The following is a 20,324-nucleotide window of genomic DNA, read 5'->3' on the forward strand; positions in this document are numbered from 1 at the left end:
ACAGGGGGTTTTTGTATAGGTGATGAAATAGGCTCCATAGGCTCCAGCTGTCTGGTGCTACACAGCACCACTTGTGTCCACACTGGGGACTGCTCGATTGGCCTACCACTAACTCATCATCTGTGCACTGACCGCAGTGACTATGGTAAACAAGCAACTCTCACTGTGACCTCCTCTATTGCCATCAGACAGGTAAGGCCTTCTGTAGATACAACCAGCCTGGATCTTTTGTCATCAGACAGGTAGGGCCTTCTGTAGATACAACCAGCCTGGATCTCTTGCCATCAGACAGGTAGAGATAACTGTAGATACAACCAGCCTGGATCTCTTGCCATCAGACAGGTAGGGCCTTCTGTAGATACAACCAGCCTGGATCTCTTGCCATCAGACAGGTAGAGATAACTGTAGATACAACCAGCCTGGATCTCTTGCCATCAGACAGGTAGAGATAACAGTAGATACAACCAGCCTGGATCTCTTGCCATCAGACAGGTAGAGATAACTGTAGATACAACCAGCCTGGATCTCTTGCCATCAGACAGGTAGAGATAACTGTAGATACAACCAGCCTGGATCTCTTGCCATCAGACAGGTAGGGCCTTCTGTAGATACAACCAGCCTGGATCTCTTGCCATCAGACAGGTAGAGATAACTGTAGATACAACCAGCCTGGATCTCTTGCCATCAGACAGGTAGAGATAACTGTAGATACAACCAGCCTGGATCTCTTGCCATCAGACAGGTAGAGATAACTGTAGATACAACCAGCCTGGATCTCTTGCCATCAGACAGGTAGAGATAACTGTAGATACAACCAGCCTGGATCTCTTGCCAACAGACAGGTAGAGATAACTGTAGATACAACCAGCCTGGATCTCTTGCCATCAGACAGGTAGAGATAACTGTAGATACAACCAGCCTGGATCTCTTGCCATCAGACAGGTAGAGATAACTGTAGATACAACCAGCCTGGATCTCTTGCCATCAGACAGGTAGAGATAACTGTAGATACAACCAGCCTGGATCTCTTGCCAACAGACAGGTAGAGATAACTGTAGATACAACCAGCCTGGATCTCTTGCCATCAGACAGGTATAGATAACTGTAGATACAACCAGCCTGGATCTCTTGCCATCAGACAGGTAGAGATAACTGTAGATACAACCAGCCTGGAATGGCAGACTATGAGGCGGCAGGTAGCCTAGTGGTTAGAGCGTTGGGCCAGTAACCGAAATTTGGCTGGATCGAATCCCCGAGCTGACAAGGTAAACATCTGTGGTTCTGCCCATGAACAAGGCAGTTAACCCACTGTTACCTGGTAGGCTATCAATGTAAAATGATATTTTTTTTCTTAACTGACTTGCCTAGTTAAATAAAATAATCATAATAATTCAACAACCATGCCCGTTCTCAAATATCAGGGTAAAAACATTACAACTTTTATGTTCAGACCACGAAGGTTAGGATAGGCTGGAATGGGGAGATGGTCCAGAGAAAAGTTGAGTTTATGAGTGCTCTGCATCCACTTAGAATATACCCATTTATGCACCATGGGAGTTGAACCTGATCTCATTTTTAGCGGTTTTAATTGGGATCATCCCACCACTACTTCCCCTCCCCCTGCGGGCTTTTCACAGCAGTCAGCGTCATGACGCATGTCCTCTGTTCACTCTGGGTTTACAGTATGTGTGCTGTGCCGAGCAGAATGCTGTTATTTGTTACCCAATAACTCCCTCCCCAAGGGGCTGCATTCATCACTCTTTAGGGCCTAGACTTGGCAATGCACAGACCTTGGCAAGGCCGCCTGAAATCCCCAATATGCTCAACAACAAAAACAAAAGAAAAGGGAAAAAAAAAATCACACAATCAAGTGTAAAGGCCCATTGCGCTTTACAGCGAGAGAACCTTCTTTACGCACGAGCGCAGACACACACACACACACACACACACACACACCCCTGCACAGTAGAAAGATGATGTATGCACCTCATACAGTATATTAAAAGCCCTGGCGTTAATTTATCTGGATTCAGAAGGAAAGAATGGGTGGCCAAAGGGATCTATCAACAGAAAATAACCCATCCATGGAAACAGAAAACAACTAGAATGGCAATAATCCACCAGGCCTTTATTAATCCGTATCCACAACTATGTGTAATGAAGCAAATGGTACTGATGGATTTAAACTTTAGAAACAGCTGATTGAATTGTATGTACATCATCATAATAGTTTTTTTGGCATAATGCCAGCTATTGAACGAGCAACAGGGACAAAGTTGTTTGCCTCTGAGCTGAGCTTTTCCCCATGGGCAGCCTCTCTGGCTCTTCAGCCCAGGCACAACACAGCCTCAGCCAAACAGAAAAGTATGCCTACAGTTAGATCTAGGACTATACCATTATCCAACTCACTTCTCGTTTCATGCCTCCTTCACATGGACACAGAAAAGAATAGTACACCAGGTTTCCCAAACTCAGCCGTGTGGGGCTCGGCCCTCGGCCGTGTGGGGCTCGGCCCTCGGCCGTGTGGGGCTCGGCCCTCGGCCGTGTGGGGCTCGGCCGTGTGGGGCTCGGCCCTCGGCCGTGTGGGGCTCGGCCGTGTGGGGCTCGGCCGTGTGGGGCTTGGCCGTGTGGGGCTCGGCCGTGTGGGGCTCGGCCCTCGGCCGTGTGGGGCTCGGCCGTGTGGGGCCCGGCCGTGTGGGGCCCGGCCATGTGGGGCTTGACCCTCAGCCGTGTGGGGCTCGGCCGTGTGGGGCTCGGCCGTGTGGGGCTCGGCCCTCGGCCGTGTGGGGCTCGGCCGCGTGGGGCTCGGCCGCGTGGGGCTCGGCCGCTAGGGGCTCGACCGCGTGGGGCTCGACCGCGTGGGGCTCGACCGCGTGGGGCTCGGCCGCGTGGGGCTCGACCCTCGGCCGCGTGGGGCTCGACCCTCGGCCGCGTGGGGCTCGACCCTCGACCGCGTGGGGCTCGACCCTCGACCGCGTGGGGCTCGACCCTCGACCGCGTGGGGCTCGACCCTCGACCGCGTGGGGCTCGAACCTCGACCGCGTGGGGCTCGAACCTCGACCGCGTGGGGCTCGACCCTCGACCGCGTGGGGCTCGACCCTCGACCGCGTGGGGCTTGGCACCTCGGGCAAGGCCCAAGTTTTGGAAAGCCTGTCTTACACCATAGTGATGTCTTATCTTCTTTGCCTATGGGTCGCCCGTATGATGCCTATGGGTCGGCCGTATGATGCCTATGGGTCGCCCGTATGATGCCTATGGGTCGCCCGTATGATGCCTATGGGTCGCCCGTATGATGCCTATGGGTCGGCCGTATGATGCCTATGGGTCGCCCGTATGATGCCTATGGGTCGCCCGTATGATGCCTATGGGTCGCCCGTATGATGCCTATGTGTCGCCAGGATGATGCCTATGGGTCGCCAAGATGATGCCTATGGGTCGCCCGTATGATGCCTTTGGGTCGCCCGTATGATGCCTATGGGTCGCCCGTATGATGCCTTTGGGTCGCCCGTATGATGCCTATGGGTCGCCCGTATGATGCCTATGGGTCGCCCGTATGATGCCTATGGGTCGCCCGTATGATGCCTTTGGGTCGCCCGTATGATGCCTATGGGTCGCCCGTATGATGCCTATGGGTCGCCCGTATGATGCCTATGGGTCGCCCGTATGATGCCTATGGGTCGCCCGTATGATGCCTATGGGTCGCCCGTATGATGCCTATGGGTCGCCCGTATGATGCCTTTGGGTCGCCCGTATGATGCCTATGGGTCGCCCGTATGATGCCTTTGGGTCGCCCGTATGATGCCTATGGGTCGCCCGTATGATGCCTTTGGGTCGCCCGTATGATGCCTATGGGTCGCCCGTATGATGCCTATGGGTCGCCCGTATGATGCCTATGGGTCGCCCGTATGATGCCTATGGGTCGCCCGTATGATGCCTATGGGTCGCCCGTATGATGCCTATGGGTCGCCCGTATGATGCCTATGGGTCGCCCGTATGATGCCTATGGGTCGCCCGTATGATGCCTATGGGTCGCCCGTATGATGTCTTTGGGTCGCCCGTATGATGCCTATGGGTCGCCCGTATGATGCCTATGGGTCGCCCGTATGATGCCTATGGGTCGCCCGTATGATGCCTTTGGGTCGCCCGTATGATGCCTATGGGTCGCCCGTCGCCAGATTCAGAGGCTGCTGTAGCCGGGCAGCAGTGCATCTAACTCGGCTTACCTTGCTGGAGTAGGGGCCAGGAATCAGCAGCTTCAGCGCCTGCCTCTTCAGCTCTGTCAGCCGGGCGTTGCAGTTCTCACACCATATCCCCCTCTCTCTCTCAGAACCAGGGGAACTCCCGCTGCCAGAGCCGGGCGAACCTGTACCGAAACCTGGCGATCCACCCAGAGACCCGGGAGAACAGGTCCCGATCCCTGGGGATATGGTCCCGGGGGAACCAGAGAAAGAGCCCGGGGAAGAGGTGCCAGATCCTGGGGAAGGGGTGCCTGTGGAGCTAGGCATGGAGCCGACTCCCTCTGGAGCGGGTCTGCTGCTGGTCCGGGACTCTTCGTAAGCCTTTCTGTACCATGTCTCCGGAGAGAAGGAGGCTGATTTTGTCGGAGAGGTGTCGGTAATCTGTGGGGAGCACCATAAAGACAATCCTACCTTTAAGGTAACATTTGATTTAAATTGGGGAGACAAACAATAACTCACTAGAAGCACAACTCGGTCCATGGTATTAGACTTTATTGGCTAAATGGCAGAGATGGAAAAACACACGTAGGAAAGAAACAGTTTGAACAAAAACGTCTAAAAGCATTAGCATACAAAAACTAAAGGTGAGTGTGATCTATCTTTCTGTTTACTGTTGCGTTCCCTAGCTAGCCTACCCGCTTCGCCGCAGTAGCCTAATGAATTGCCAACGGCATTCAAACCTGTAGCAAACACTATGGCATACCCTTACTGCTCTGATGGAATAAATGAGAGCTCTGCTACACTTTTCACTGTTGTTGCTAGTGTTACTGATACAATCATCCACTCCACATAAAGTAGAAAAATAGACTAGGCTACTAACCCCGTATTTTCTGCTCCTGCTGGTCACAGACCTCTCTTTGGTCCCAGACAGAGAAGTCATGCTGAAGGTGAGGGAAGGGAGGAGTGGGGAGAAAATATATCGGTTGTTTTACACACAAGGAGACCAAATCGATGTCAATGAATTCCACGCCCCTCCGCGTGCTTCTCAATCATTAACCAATATCACGCAGATTAGATATCAATATAGCATACTGTCTCCAACCTTGAAAAACAATAACCTAACAGTGATTCCGCTCAAATGTATCCAATGCGCAATAATTAGTTCCAATCCACGGTCTCCTGTAAAGATTTAAAATCCACAGTGAAAATGTGAACAGGTCCGCCTGTATGAGTGGGGTACAGACGGGTTTCTCTTTCTGGGAGCGACGAAATACAACAAGCAGGGCGGTAACAGAGTGAATGCAGCCGCTGCTGCACAGGCTCAGCGTAGACAGTGGGTACGCGCGTCTGCAGCGCGGTAGAGTCAGAGGAAGAGGCACAGCTGTGATATTCCTCTGGCTGTCCGTGTGCCTGCCTGCAGGAGGCTCATCTGAAGCCAGAGGTGCCGACTGGAGATAGATGCTTGCGCACATCTGGCTGGGGGAGGGTGCTCTCTGCCCCTTCCTCGCTGGCGGACCAATAGTGAATCAATGCTTTGTTGACTGACACGTGCCAGCTAATTTGTCCTATGTTAACTTTTAGAGGGAGTAAATGATGACTAGAGAGTAGGCCTACAGCTGACGATGGTTATGGTTGCAAGATTGCATTAAAAGTATCTGGTGCAGAGGTGGTATGTTCAGTTGGATCAAAAAGGTTTAGGCCTAATCAGTAACATAATTCATAAATACTCATCATCATCCGTTTAACAGAATTTCTACCAGCATGTCACCTGTGCAACTGTAGGAGAAAAAACGGTATATCACCTTTACTCCACACACTGAGACACATAAAAAGCTATCCCTCGCCCCCCACTTGAAAAAACATTCTGACCATAACTCTATCCTCCTAAGTCCTGTTTACAAGCAAAAACTCAAACAGGAAGTACCAGTCAAGTGCTCAATATGGAAGTGGTCCGATTAAGTGGATGCTAAGCTACTTGACTGTTTCGAAATCACAGGTTGGAATATGTTCCGGGTTTCATCCTATGGCATTGTGGAATTTACCACATCGATTACCGGTGTCATTAATAAGTGCATTGACGACGTCTTCCCCACAGTGACCGTACGTACATATCCCAACCAGAAGTCATAGGCAACATCTGCACTGAGCGAAAGGCTACAGCGGCCTTATTCAAGGAGTGGGACACTAATCTGTACGCTTATAAGAAATCCCGCTACGCCCTCAGACAAACCATCAAACAGGCAATGTGGCAATACAGGACCAAGATCGAATCCTACTACACCGGTTCTGATGCTCATTTTATACCTAGGTGTCTGGTTAGACTGTAAACTCTCCTTCCAGACTCACATCAAACATCTCCAATCCAAAGTTAAATCTAGAATTGGCTTCCTATTTCGCAACAAAGCATCCTTCACTCATGCTGCCAAACATACCCTTGTAAAACTGACCATCCTACCAATCCTCGACTTCGGCGACGTCATTTACAAAATAGCCTACTCAATAAATTGGATGCAGTCTATCACAGTGCCATCCGTTTTGTCACCAAAGCCCCATATACTACCCACCATTGCGACCTGTACGCTCTCGTTGGCTGGCCCTCGCTTCATACTGGTCGCCAAACGCCAAGACCCTGCTAGGTAAAGTCCCCCCCTTATCTCAGCTCGCTGGTCACCATAGCAGCACCTACCTGTAGCATGCGCTCCAGCAGGTATATCTCTCTGGTCACCCCCAAAACCAATTCTTCCTTTGGCCGCCTCTCCTTCCAGTTCTCTGCTGCCAATGACTGGAACGAACTACAAAAATCTCTGAAACTGGAAACACTTATCTCCCTCACTAGCTTTAAGCACCAGCTGTCAGAGCAGCTCACAGATTACTGCACCTGTACATAGCCCATCTATAATTTAGCCCAAACAACTACCTCTTTCCCTACTGTATTTATTTATTTTGCTCCTTTGCACCCTAATATTTCTCTCTCTACTTTGCACATTCTTCCACTGCAAATCTACCATTCTAGTGTTTTACTTGCTATATTGTATTTACTTTGCCAACATGGCCTTTTTTGCCTTTACCTCCCTTATCTCACCTCATTTGCTCACATTGTATATAGACTTATTTTTCAACTATATTATTGACTGAATGTTTGTTTTACTCCATGTGTAACTCTGTGTTGTTGTATGTGTCGAACTGCTTTGCTTTATCTTGGCCAGGCCGCAATTGTAAATGATAACTTGTTCTCAATTTGCCTAACTTGTTAAATAAAGGTCAAATAAAAACATTTAAAAATAATAATAATAATTGGAGGTGGCAGAGTTAGCAAACTATCCCAGATTACAAAGGGAAACCCACCTGCGAGCTGTCCAGTGACGCAAGCCTACCATACGAGCTAAATACCTTCTATGCTCGATTCGAGGCAAGTAACACTGAACCATGCATGCACCAGCTGTTCCGGACGACTGTGTGGTCACGCTCTCCGTAGCTGATGTGAGTAAGACCTTTAACATTCACAAGGCTGCAGGGCCAGATGGATGACAAGGACACGTACTCAGAGCATACGCTGACCAGCTGGCAAGTGTCTTCGTCGACATTTTCAACCTCTCCCTGACTGAGTTTGTAATAACTTTGTTTCAAACAGACCATCATAGTCCCTGTGCCCAAGAATGCCGAGGTAACCTGTCCTAATGACTATTGACCCGTAGCACTCACATCTGTAGCCATGAAATGCTTTGAAAGGCTGGTCATGGCTTACATCAACACCATCATCCCAGACACCATGGACCCAATCCAAATCGCATACCGCCCCAACACAGCCACAGATGACACAATCTCTATTGCATTCCACACTGGCCTTTCCCACCTGGACAAAAGGAATACCTACGTGAGTATGCTGTTCATTGACTACAGCTCAGCATTTAACACCATAGTGCCCTCCAAGCTCATCACTAAACTAAGGACCCTGGGATTAAACACCTCCCTCTGCAACTGGATCCTGGAATTCCTTGACGGGCAGCCCCATGGTGGAGAGGGCAGGCAACAACACATCCGCCACGCTGATGCTCAACACAGGGGCCCCTTAGGACGATGAGACACCCTACAGGGAGGTCAGAGATCTGGCAATGTGGTGCCAGGACAACAACCGGTCCCTCAACGTCAGCAAGACAAAGGAACTCATCGTGGACTACAGGAAACGGAGGGCCGAGCACACCCCCATTCACATCGATGTGGCTGTAGTGGAGTGGGTCGAGAGCTTCAAGTTCCTCAGTGTCCACATCACAAAGGATCTGTCATGGTCCAAACACACCAACACAGTCGTGAAGAGGGCATAACAACACCTCTTCCCCCCTCAGGAGGCTGAAAAGATTTGGCATGGGCACTCAGACCCTCAAAAAGTTCTACAGCTGCACCATTGAGAGCATCTTCACTGGCTGCATAACCGCTTGGTACGGCAACTGCTTGGTATCTGACAACAAAGCGCTACAGAGGGTAGTGCGTACTGCCCAGTACATCACTGGGGCCAAGCTTCCTGACATCCAGGACCTATATACCAGACGGTGTCAGAAGAAGGCCCTAAAAATGTTCAAAGACTCCAGTCACCCAAGTAATAGACTGTTCAATATGGAAAAAGTGCAGTCTCAAAAACCATCAGGTGCTATGATGAAACTGGCTCTCAAGAGGAGCGCCACAGGAAAGGAAGACCCAGAGTTACCTCTGCTACAGAGGATAAGTTCATTAGAGTTACCAGCCTCAGAAATTGCAGTCCAAATAAATGCTTCACAGAGTTTAAGTAACAGACACATCTCAACATCCACTGTTCAGAGGAGACTGCGTGAATCAGGTCATCATGGTCAAATTGCTGCAAGGAAACCACTACTAAGGGACACCAATAAGAAGAAGAGACTTGCTTGGGCCAAGAAACACGAGCAATGGACATTAAACCGGTGGAGATCTGTCCTTTGGTCTGATTAGTCAAAATTTTAGATTTTTGGTTCCAACCACCGTGTCTTTGTGAGACAAATAGTAGGTGAAAGGATGATCTCTGCATGTGTGGTTCCCACCGTGAAGCATGGAGGAAGAGGTGTGATGGTGTTGGGGGCTTTGTTGGTGACACTGTCAGTGATACATTTAGAATTCAAGGCACACTTAACCAGCACGGCTACCACAGCATTCTACAGCGATATGCTGTATCAGATGACTTGGCCTCCACAATCACCTGACCTCAACCCAATTGAGATGATTTGGGATGAGTTGGGCCACAGAGTGAAGGAAAAGCAGCCTACAAGTGCTCAGCATATGTGGGAACTCCTTTAATACTGTTGGAAAAGCATTCTAGGTGAAGCTGGTTGAGAGAATGCCAAGAGCGTGCCAAGCTGTCATCAAGGCACAGGGTGGCTACTTTGAAGAATCTAAAATAGAAAATATATTTTGATTTGTTAAACACTTTTTTGGTTACTTATTTCATAGTTTCAAAAATATATATATTTAACTTGTATTTAACTAGGCAAGTCAGTTAATAACAAATTCTTATTTACAATGACGGCCTACACTGGCCAAACCCGGACGGCGCTGGGCCAATTGTGGGCCGCCCTATGGGACTCCCAATCACGGCCAGTTGTGATACAGCCTGGATTCGAACCAGGGTGTCTGTAGTGATGCCTCTAACACTGAGATGCAGTGCCTTAGACCGCTGCGCCAAATAGTAAAAATAAAGAAAAACATTGAATGAGTAGGTGTGTCCAAACTAGAGACTGGTACTGTATATATCTATATTCTTTTGCTCATCTTTTCATACTTTTTAACTTGGCATTGTTGAGAAAGGGCTCTTAAAGTAAGCATTTCACAGTTACCTCGACACCTGTTGTATTCAGCGAGTGTGACAAATAAAATTGGATCATCATCACCACCACCACAGAATCAAGGTTTGTCTATGCAATAAGCTATTGAATCACTCCTTGGAGAGGTTTTACTCCGAACACAACAATTTAATTTGTGTTCTTTTCATGAATATCCTCAATCAATTAATCTGTGCTTCACATTCCGATGATTATGCACATAAGGTGGTGTGGTGGTGATGGTGTCGTGAATGAAAGCATATTGCTGCAGTGATTTATACAGCGTGGTGTTGCATGTTGTTTATGGATACACAGCGCCATCTGGTTTCACTGCATGGCCTAGCACAACAGAGGGAGAATATTTGGCAATAAACCCATGCATGGTCTAGTTACAGGCCTGGCCATGCAGGTCTAGTTACAGGCCTGGCCATGCAGGTCTAGTTACAGGCCTGGCCATGCAGGTCTAGTTACAGGCCTGGCCATGCAGGTCTAGTTACAGGCCTGGCCATGCAGGTCTAGTTACAGGCCTGGCCACGCAGGTCTAGTTACAGGCCTGGGTAATTCCAGTCTTCTGGGGCCTGATTGGTGTCACACTTCTCCCCATCCCTAGCAAACACACCTGATTTAAACTAATTGCATTTTTATCTGAAGTTCATGATTAGTCGGTTATTGGAGTCAGGTGTGTCAGCTGGGGCTGGGGCAAAAGTGTGACACCAATTAGGCCCCTGAAGACTGGAGTTGGCCAGGCCTCTAGCACAACAGTGGGCGATAAGCCCAAAAATGTTTATGACACTGCAAACATTTACAATACCACATTATATTCTGTATTAGACTATAATAATATAACAATTACACAAGACAACGTTACATTTGTCATTACTCCCAGAATGTGTATGTGTTTGTGAGTGTGTGAGTGTGAGTGTGTGTGTGCGTGTGATTGAGAGTCTATCTGGGGTCATCCACGGTCATCATGCTAACAAAGTCTTTGTAGAAGATGAGGTTCTTGTCAGGGTCCATTGCAGCTGACAACATCTCCTCCATCTCTTCCTGGGTGAAGGGCTCTCCTGCAGAGAGGGACACATACCCACAATAGATCTTTGTCGATCCATTATACAGAGACAACCAAAACATTTGCTAACACAGCACCAAACACTCCATACACATACACACACACACACACACACACACACACACACACACACTGGGTCAACCACAGAGAAGCACCCTGGAGAAGTTTAGGGTGTGCCTTGCTCAAGGGCACAACAACAGTAGGTGGCCCCTGAGGTATTGATGGCAGTTGCCAGACTGCCTTTATAACCTTGAGGCTACTTCCACCCCCTAGCAGGGTTTCTCAAGGTTGATTCTGAGGAACCATTATATGCTGCATGTCACTCCAGCTGAGCATCCATTACATACTAATAAGTCATAAGTACATCTGCTAGGTCCAAGGGAACCAACACACTGGAAACTGGTAAGAATGAACACTAAAGTCAACATAATAGACTTTATATATCTCCCAGTATTGTTGTTCTGGGAGATATATAATCATATAATGTTTGTAGAGTGGATTGTTATCTGTCAGTGTCTGTCTGTCCAAACCTTGGACCACTAGAGGGCGTAATATCATCTTGCCTTACACAAAGCCCACATAAATGTTAATAAGCAGTGACAAGATGTGATATATTTGTGACTTCAGGCCAATGATTCTGTGGTTTTATGTAAGGAGCTATATGTTGCTTTTACCTTACCTTCCTGTGTCATGTACTTTGTGAGCTCCTCCAGTTCCAAATGTCCCTTTTTCTGCTTATCTAGAACCTGCAAATTTGAGATGTTTTTTCCTCTTAGCAAATGAGACGATCGTAGAGGGAACCCAAGGTATGATCCTATACAGTCTGCAATAGGGGTAATTAACCCAAGATTACTTATACAGGCTGCAATAGAGGGAACACAAGGTAACCTATACAGTTGTGGCCAAAAGTTTTGAGAATGGCACAAATATACATTTTCACGAAGTCTGCTGCCTCAGTTGGTATGATGGCAATTTGCATATACTCCAGAATGTTATGAAGAGTGATCAGATGAATTGCAATTAATTGCAAAGTCCCTCTTTGCCATGCAAATTAACTGAATTCCCTAAAAAACATTTCCACTGCATTTCAGCCCTGCCACAAAAAGACCAGCTGACATCATGTCAGTGATTCTCTCGTTAACACAGGTGTGAGTGTTGATGAGGACATGGCTGGAGATCCCTCTGTCATGCTGATTGTGTTCAAATAACAGACTGGAAGCTTCAAAAGGAGGGTGGTGCTTGGAATCATTGTTCTTCCTCTGTCAACCATGGTTACCTGCAAGGAAACACGTGCCGTCATCATTGCTTTGCACAAAAAAGGGCTTCGAAAGCAAGGATATTGCTGCCAGTAAGATTGCACCTACTAAAGCAACCATTTATCAGATCATCAAGAACTTCAAGGAGAGCTGTTGAATTGTTGTGTAGAAGGCTTCAGGGCACTCAAGAAAGTCCAGCAAGCACCAGAACCGTCTCCTAAAGTTGATTCAGCTGCGGGATGGGGCCCCACCAGTACAGTGCAGCACAGTGGAGTGCATCTGCACACACAGTGAGGCGAAGACTTTTGGAGGATGGCCTGGTGTCAAGAAGGGCAGCAAAGAAGCCACTTCTCTCCAGGAAAAACATCAGGGACAGGCTGATATTCTTCAAAAGGTGCAGGGATTGGACTGCTGAGGACTGGGGTAAAGTCATTTTCTCTGATGAATCCCCTTTCCGATTGTTTGGGGCATCTGGAAAAAAGCTTGTCAGTCAACAGTAAAGCATCCTGAGACCATTCATGTGTGGGGTTGCTTCTCAGCCAAGGGAGTGGGCTCACTCACAATTTTGCCTAAGAACACAACCATGAATAAAGAATGGTACCCCAACACATCGTCTGAGAGCAACTTCTCCCAACCATCCATGAACAGTTTGGTTACAAACAATGCCTTTTCCAGCATGATGGAGCACCTTGCCATAAGGCCAGTGATAACTAAGTGGCTCGGGGAACAAAACATCAATATTTTGGGTCCATGGCCAGGAAACTCCCCAGACCTTAATCCCATTGAGAACTTGTGGTCAATCCTCAAGAGGCGGGTGGACAAACAAAAACCCACAAAGTCTGACAAACTCCAAGCATTGATTATGCAAGAATGGGCTGCCATTAGTCAGTATGTTGCCCAGAAGTTAATTGACAGACTTCCAGGGAGGATTGCAGAGGACTTGAAAAAGAAGGGTCAACACTGCAAATATTGACTTCATGTAATTGTCAATAAAAGCCTTTGACACTTATGAAATGCTTGTAATTATACTTCAGTATTCCATAGTAACATCTGACAAAAAATATCTAAAGACACTGAATCAGCAAACTTTGTGGAAATTAATATTTATAACATTCTCAAAACTTTTGGCCACAACTGTACAGTCTGCAGGAAATTAACACAAGATTATCTATACAGTCTGCAATTGAGGGAAATAACCCAAGATAATCTATACAGTCTGCAATAGGGGGAATTAACCAAAGATAATCTATACAGTCTGCAATAGAGGGAATTAATCCAAGATAACCAACACACTCTACATACAGAACCTATACAGTCCATTACCTCAAAGGCCTGGAGCATTAGGTCCTCTGGGATGGGCCGGAACCTGCAGAGTGCACACACACACACACACACACACACACACACACACACACACACACACACACAGGTAAGAAGTTATAGAACACACACACACCTTTTACACACACACATACAATCACATACAGAACATTACTGCAAGTAAGTCAACTATATCAATCATAGTATGTTTGTATAAGGTGCTGCCAACAGAGTTTTTATCTACAACTGAGACCAGGCAGGAACAGGTTAGGGTCATTATGCATGTTTTATCAGGGAGTTACGACTACCTCTTATATTAGCTATACCTCCTCCTTCTGGACACACCTACTCTGTCTGTATTTGGAGTAGTATTTAGTTGCCCCCTACACTCTGTGGTAACCTGGGAGGTCTACCCTGTGGGTTGGTGATCAAGGGGAGGTACGTGCCGCGACGTTGGCTCCCTGTGCTGGGAGTACACGGTCTGGGTACCCCGACGCTGACGGTCCCAAGTAGAGATAATTAGGGGAGAATGCCAACCAGCTGTGCAGACCACATAAAGGGAGCACCGTGGCACACCGCGAGGGAGACAGAGAGAGAGGAGCCAAATTTGAGAAGGGACAAACCTAGGTTATTTTGTTGTTATGTTAATTTTGTTGCCTAGTAAAGTCGTGTTTTCTGACTAGAACCTCCCTGTCTCTGTGTTCATCTCTGCATGCTCAACCCAACATCCCACGGTTTACCACACATGGTGGAGAATACGGGCACCTCAGTAGCTTTGGGTGCCGTGGGGTCGAGCGTACGGAGATTGCCATGGAGGAACTGGTGGCTCAGTTTATACTCAGCCAACAGAAGCAACAGGCTTTTCAGAAGCCAGCGCTGGAGGAGCAGCACCAACAAAACAGACTGATAACGGAGGTAGCTTAGTTGAAGGGTGGGATGGCTCAGGAGTCTGGTCCAAATCAGTTTCTGGCTAAGTAAATGGAGGACGATGACTTGGAGACGTTTTTGTGCACCTTCAAGAGGACGGCACAGAGGGAAGGGTGGCCCAAGCCCGAGTGGGCCAGCCTTTTGGCACCCTATCTCTCCGGGAAGGCCCAGAAGGCCTACTTCGACTTGAACGTCGACCAGGCAGCAAATTATGAGAGACTCAAACGTGAGATTCTGAGCCGTTATTCATCCTCGCACACCGTGTACAACTGGTCCATGACTGGGCCTTTGACCATCTCCCCTGCGCTCAGATGAGCAACCTGGTGCGCCTGACCAAGGGATGGCTACTGACCAACGTACCGTCCCTCCCGACAATCAATAAGGTACCTTGTGGCCCTCAGCACCTTCGGGCCCTGCCCTACTAGATGAGGAAGGCGACGAACCCCCAGAGCCTGGAGGAATTGCTGAAAGGTACCCGGACGGAGAGGGTGGACGCAGGGAGGGGGAAGAAAAGCACAGAGGCGAGGGTCTGAAGGGGGCCCGTACGGAACCAGCCAAAGCTGCGAAGCGGGAGGTCAACCCAAACCGATGACGACATCCACTGCTGGACCTAGATCAGAGGCGCTGTTATGAGCGCGGCAAGCCAGAAGACATCGCATTGAGCTTCCCCGACCGGGAGGAGTCCATGCCCTCCGCATCCCCCAGCTCCGGGGTAAGCCAGATGGCGAGTTGTGTCACCTCCTGTTGGGCGTACACCGAGACGGCCCCACCAATGGTTCCAGTTTGTTTCGACACCAGCGCTCTGCTGGACTCTGGCAGCATGGTGACCCTGGCCCAACCGCAGTGGCTCACACGAGAGGGAAAAGACGAACCGGGGGCGAGGAGATGACAGTGTCCTGTATACATGGGACACAAAGAGGTATCCAACATTGCCAGTGCGGCTAACCACCCCAAGGGGGGAGTGTCAGATGCGCATGGGGGCTGTTCCTAACCTGCCCGTGCCCATTCTCGGTAGAGATTGCCCTCTCTTCCAGACACTGTGGAGGAGGGACCTGGGGAGGCGTGCGCAAGGTAGTCAGGAGAGGAAAAAGGATGGTCATCTGCGCAATCCACTCCCCGCCACGCCGGGAAGCGAGCCGTCGTCCGAGGAGGACCTCTGGCTCCACTTTATGGAAGTGGAGGCACTCGACGGACCGAATGACAAGGGAATCCTCACAGGCCAGTTCGGGACAGCCCAGTTAGAAGACCTCAACCTCCAGAACGCGAGGGGCCAGGTGATTGTGGTGGACGGCATGCTATTACCAGGGGTAACTGAGTGGCGTTACCCCCACTTCGACATCAAGCATGATTTATTGTATCAGGTAGTAAAGCACAATGGGGAGACAAAAGGAGCTCTTCCAATTATTCTTACGGTAGTTATTCCGCAGGAAGCAGATGCTGAAGAAGATCATCGAGAGAGACAGGAGGAACTGGGACAAGCTGCTGCCCCACCTGATGTTCTCGTGCGCGAGGTACCACAAATGTCCACTTCTCCCCCTTTGAGCTCTTGTATGGCTGTCTGCCCCGCGGACTGCTGGACCTAGCCAAGGAGGTCTGGGAGGAGCAACCGACCCCCCTTCGCAGTGTGGTGGAAAACATGGAGGAGATGAGGGAGAGGATGACGGTGATTTGAGCATACGGCCCAGGCGCAACGTACCCAGGAGCGTGTATACAACCAGGGGGCCCAACAACGAGAGTTCCACCCGGGTGAGAAGGTCTTGGTGCTGATCCCCACAACGGAGAGCAAATTCCTGGCTACTTGGCATAGGCCCTACGACATCGTGGAGCAGGTAGGAGACATCAATTATAAGGTCCGCCAACCGGGGCGGAGAAAACCCCTTCAGCTTTACCATGTGAACCTACTGAAGAACTGGCATGAACGAGAGGCGCATTGCTCAATGTGGACCCAGCCACAGCAGAACCCGCCCTCTCTCGAAGTTTCCATGGGGAAAGACCTCAGCCCAACCCAACAGCAAGCGCTTCGAGAGTTGGTCCAGCGGAATACGGCCATGTTCTCCGAGGTGCCAGCCGCACGGATCTCGTGGAACATCATATCCACACACGTCCGGGAGAAAAAGTGCGTGAACAGCCATACTGGATACCAAAATCCCGGAGGGCAGCGGTCCAGTGGAAAGTGATGACAATGATAGAGATGGGGGTACTGGAGGAGTCCCACAGTGAGTGGTCTAGCCCTATGGTGCTGGTACCAAAACCAGACGGAACCGTCCACTTCTGCAACAACTTCCAGGGCCTGAACGAGATCAGTGAATTCAGCGCCTACCCCATGCCCCAGGTAGACGAACTGATCGACCGCTTGGGGAAGGCAAGATTCGTCAGCACACTGGACCTGACAAAGGGCCTTCTCCCTGGACCATCTCCATCTCTACCACTACTGGGTCCTTCCTTTCGGGCTCCACGGGGCTCCAGTGACCTTTCAGCAATTCATGGACCGCGTCTTGTGCCTGCACTGTGTGTACATTGCTGCTTATTTAGATTATATAATTGTGCACAGTGACAGTTGGGAGTCCCATCTCTGTAATTCACAGGCCGTGGTGGATGCGCTAAGGGATGCGGGGCTGACCGCGAACCCCCACAAGTGCAAGCTGGGCTACGCCGAGGTGGAGTACCTGGGCTATCGAATCTGGCAGGATAAAAAAATAATAACAAAATATCAACCAAGAGGCAGGTGAAGTCGTTCCTGGGGTTAGCAGGCTACTACAGTCGATTTGCACCTAACTTTGCCGCAATAGCGTCTCCCCTCACAGACATAACGAAGGCACACCTACCCCAGACGGTGCGATGGACGAAAGACACAGAGACGGCATTCCAGGCCCTGAAGGACACGCTATGTTCACTCACGGTACTCGTCACCCCGAGCTTCTCAACAGACCTCCTGGTCCAGACAGACGCGTCTGAAACTGGGGTAGGGGCCGTCTTGTCCTTAGAGCAGGAAGGTGAGGAGCACCCTATCATGTATATCAGCAGGAAGCTCCTCCCGAGGGAGAAGTACTCGATTGTCGAGAAGGAGTGCCTCGTTGTGAAGTGGGCGCTGGACACCTTCAAGTATTACCCCCTCGAGAGGAAGTTCACCCTGATTACTGACCATGCCCCCCTTGTGTGGATGGCAAGCAGTAAGGACACGAATGATTGCGTCACCTGCTGGTTTCTGTCATTACAGCGTTTCTCTTTCTCTATCATCCACAGGTAGGGGGGACAGCACGGCAATGCGGACACACTCACCATGGGGGGATGCAAACCTAGCCCTGAGCACACCTCTCTCCCAGTCAGGGCTAAGGGGGAGGGCAGTGTGCGGTATCCCGGAAGTCTACCCCGGGGGTTGGTGATAGAGGGGAGGTCCGTTCCGCAACATTGGCTCCCTCTGCTGGGAGAACACGGGCTGGGCACCCCGACGCTGATGGCCCCAAGTAGAGGTAATTAGGGGAGAGTGCCAACCAGTCTGTAACGATTGTCTTTGGGTGAAAGAGAGGAGGACCAAGATGCAGCGTGATGATAATCCATATTTAATAGGAATACTTAAACACCGAACAAAAACAACAAACCGACAAAAGGAGCGAAGACGAAACAGTCCCGTAACGTGAACACTAAACACTGGAACACTGGAACAGGAACAATCACTCACAAAATACCCACAGAATATGGCTGCCTAAATATGGTTCCCAATCAGAGACAACGATAGACAGCTGCCTCTAATTGAGAACCAATCTAGGCAACCATAGACTTACAAAAACACCTAGATAGAAAACACCCCCATAAACATACAAAGCCCCTAGACAAGACAAAAACACATACATCACCCATGTCACACCCTGACATAACCAAAATAACAAAGAAAACAAAGAGTACTAAGGTCAGGGTGTGACAGTCATGCAGGCCACATAAAGGGAGCACTGTGGCACACTGCGAGGGAGACAGAGAGAAAGGCATGGAACCGAATCTGAGAAGAAGGACCAAGCCAAACTTAAGTTATTTTGTCATGTTTATTTTGTTGCCTAGTAAAGTCATGTTTTCTGACTAGAACCTCCCTGTCTCTGTGTTCATCTCTGCACGCTCAACCCAACATCCCACGGTTTACCACAACTCTTTAAAAAAAGGTGCTATCGAGAACCTAAAATGGTTCTTCAGCTGTCCCCATAGGAAAACCCTTTAAAGAACCATTGTTGGTTCCATATAGAATCATTTCCACTGAAGGTTCCACATGGAACCCAAAATGGTTCTACCTGGAACCCAAAATGGTTCTACCTGGAATCAAAAAAGGTTCTCCTATGGGAACAGCAAAGGACCCTTTTGGAACCATTTTTTCTTAGAGTGTAGACACTGATCTAAGCTAAGTGTTCTTACAGGTAGCAACAGAGGCAGTGTTTCCAGAAAAACCTACTGCACCAGTTCTAGGAATTCCTAGAAACTACCCAGACAGCCAGACAAGTCAAGTACAGTCAGATCCTCCAGTTTGTCTCTGTCTGTCAGAGATCAATGTGTTTCAACTGATTGTATGTCTCTCTACCTCCCCCGCTCTCTCTCCTGTGTTCTTACATTGTCTGTTACAGCCCCATCTAGCAGACTCTGTGCATGCCTCTTTCCAATGTTCTTACTTGCGCTCCATTAGAACCTTGGTCATGGTGGGGAGGAACTTCTCAAAGCGGATGTATCCTGTTGGCTCCTCCTCCTCAATCTAGGGGAAGAGTTTGTTCACAAATATTATGGTCTGAAATTGTAGCAAGATTTCTGGGGAATTTACTATATGTGAGTGTTGGTCCTTTTTTTTAAACTTCTACATTACGTGATTGTCCCCTGGCTTCTAACGCCCTTCTACCTTTGCATTTGTTCTTTGAGAAAACAGAGTAAAACCAGCCATACCTGTTTAGTTAAATATGTCCCATTGTTGTCCTCTCTATGTTCATGTACATATGCATGGTTGACTGTAAGCTGCTTTGGATAAAAGCATCTGCTAAATGACATACTGTATACTATTAGTATGTTATTATGTCTCTGATCAAAAGGATGCCCTTACCTCTGCTATGACGTCATGTAGCTCCCCTTCGTTAGGGAAGCAGCCGAGGGAGCGGATGATAGTGCCTATCTCCCTTTGACAGAAGCACAGCACCGAAGTGAAAGCATCACCACCATATAATGCAACACTGTATAAACCTAAATCAGTGTGGTAAGCCTATTTAGTATCATTTCTGTTGTAAGCCTGTCTAAGTGGGCCTGACTATATCATTCTGCTCACCTGACATCCACTGTCTTGTTAAACTCGTGGTCAAACACATCAAAAGCAGCGCGGATCTTCTTGTGGACCTCCGATACTATGGCCTCTACAACAGCAAATACAACAGACAAATCAAAAGCCCGTCGTTAGCTGAAACTAGTGTCACCTTTCAAATGTATCTCAAATTAGCTGTATCTACAAGTTAAAGCGATACAACAACTGTTTAAATAGATTTTATGCCCATTTCATACCTGCGCTTTCCTTGTCTTCCGCCATTTTCTTTGTTTACTGTTGTTGCCAGGAGACCATATATAGCTTTTGATTGGCAGGACCACTCTAAACGAGTGCAGGACTCAACGTTTTGGAAAGTTCCAGTAGACACCTGTAAAATAGAACTGGCCCATGCCTCTCCGATGTAGACCAAGCAATCTGTTGGCTCTATTCAAGGCATTTCTATCAAAGGCATTTCTATCATTATCGTTC

The 20,324-nt window shown here is 48.8% G+C and overlaps 2 protein-coding genes across 2 annotated transcripts in view; both read right to left on the reverse strand.

Moving 5' to 3' along the window:
• The window catches only part of LOC135508389 (kinesin-like protein KIF26B), a 233,089-nt gene extending 227,553 nt beyond the window's left edge, over positions 1-5,536 (reverse strand). Inside the window, 2 exon segments of the mRNA XM_064928533.1 lie at positions 4,224-4,619; positions 5,059-5,536. Of these exon segments, the coding sequence (XP_064784605.1) occupies positions 4,224-4,619; positions 5,059-5,118 (456 nt within the window). The 5' untranslated portion in view covers positions 5,119-5,536.
• A 3,935-nt stretch (positions 5,537-9,471) lies between these two features.
• Positions 9,472-20,175, reverse strand: efcab2 (EF-hand calcium binding domain 2). Its single transcript, XM_064926958.1, has 7 exons — positions 20,093-20,175; positions 19,863-19,947; positions 19,644-19,716; positions 19,225-19,304; positions 13,652-13,694; positions 11,752-11,818; positions 9,472-11,067 (listed from the first exon to the last, which is right to left on the reverse strand). The coding sequence occupies exons 1-7, from the start codon at positions 20,115-20,117 to the stop codon at positions 10,949-10,951; spliced, it is 492 nt and encodes a 163-aa protein (XP_064783030.1). The 5' UTR covers positions 20,118-20,175; the 3' UTR covers positions 9,472-10,948.
• Positions 20,176-20,324: the final 149 nt, after the last annotated feature.

This window comes from Oncorhynchus masou, chromosome 21 (genome assembly GCF_036934945.1).
Source record: "Oncorhynchus masou masou isolate Uvic2021 chromosome 21, UVic_Omas_1.1, whole genome shotgun sequence".
Lineage (NCBI taxonomy): Eukaryota > Metazoa > Chordata > Actinopteri > Salmoniformes > Salmonidae > Oncorhynchus > Oncorhynchus masou.

What these genes read in the sequence shown, in the direction of transcription:
- efcab2 (XM_064926958.1), bottom strand. Translation starts at nt 20,117, where the DNA reads ATGGCGGAAGACAAGGAAAGCGCAG. An exon ending in GGAAGACAAGGAAAGCGCAG is followed by an intron (nt 19,948 to 20,092) that starts GTATGAAATGGG and finishes TTGCTGTTGTAG; the next exon opens with AGGCCATAGTATCGGAGGTC. An exon ending in TAATGCTCCAGGCCTTTGAG is followed by an intron (nt 11,819 to 13,651) that starts GTAATGGACTGT and finishes TCAAATTTGCAG; the next exon opens with GTTCTAGATAAGCAGAAAAA.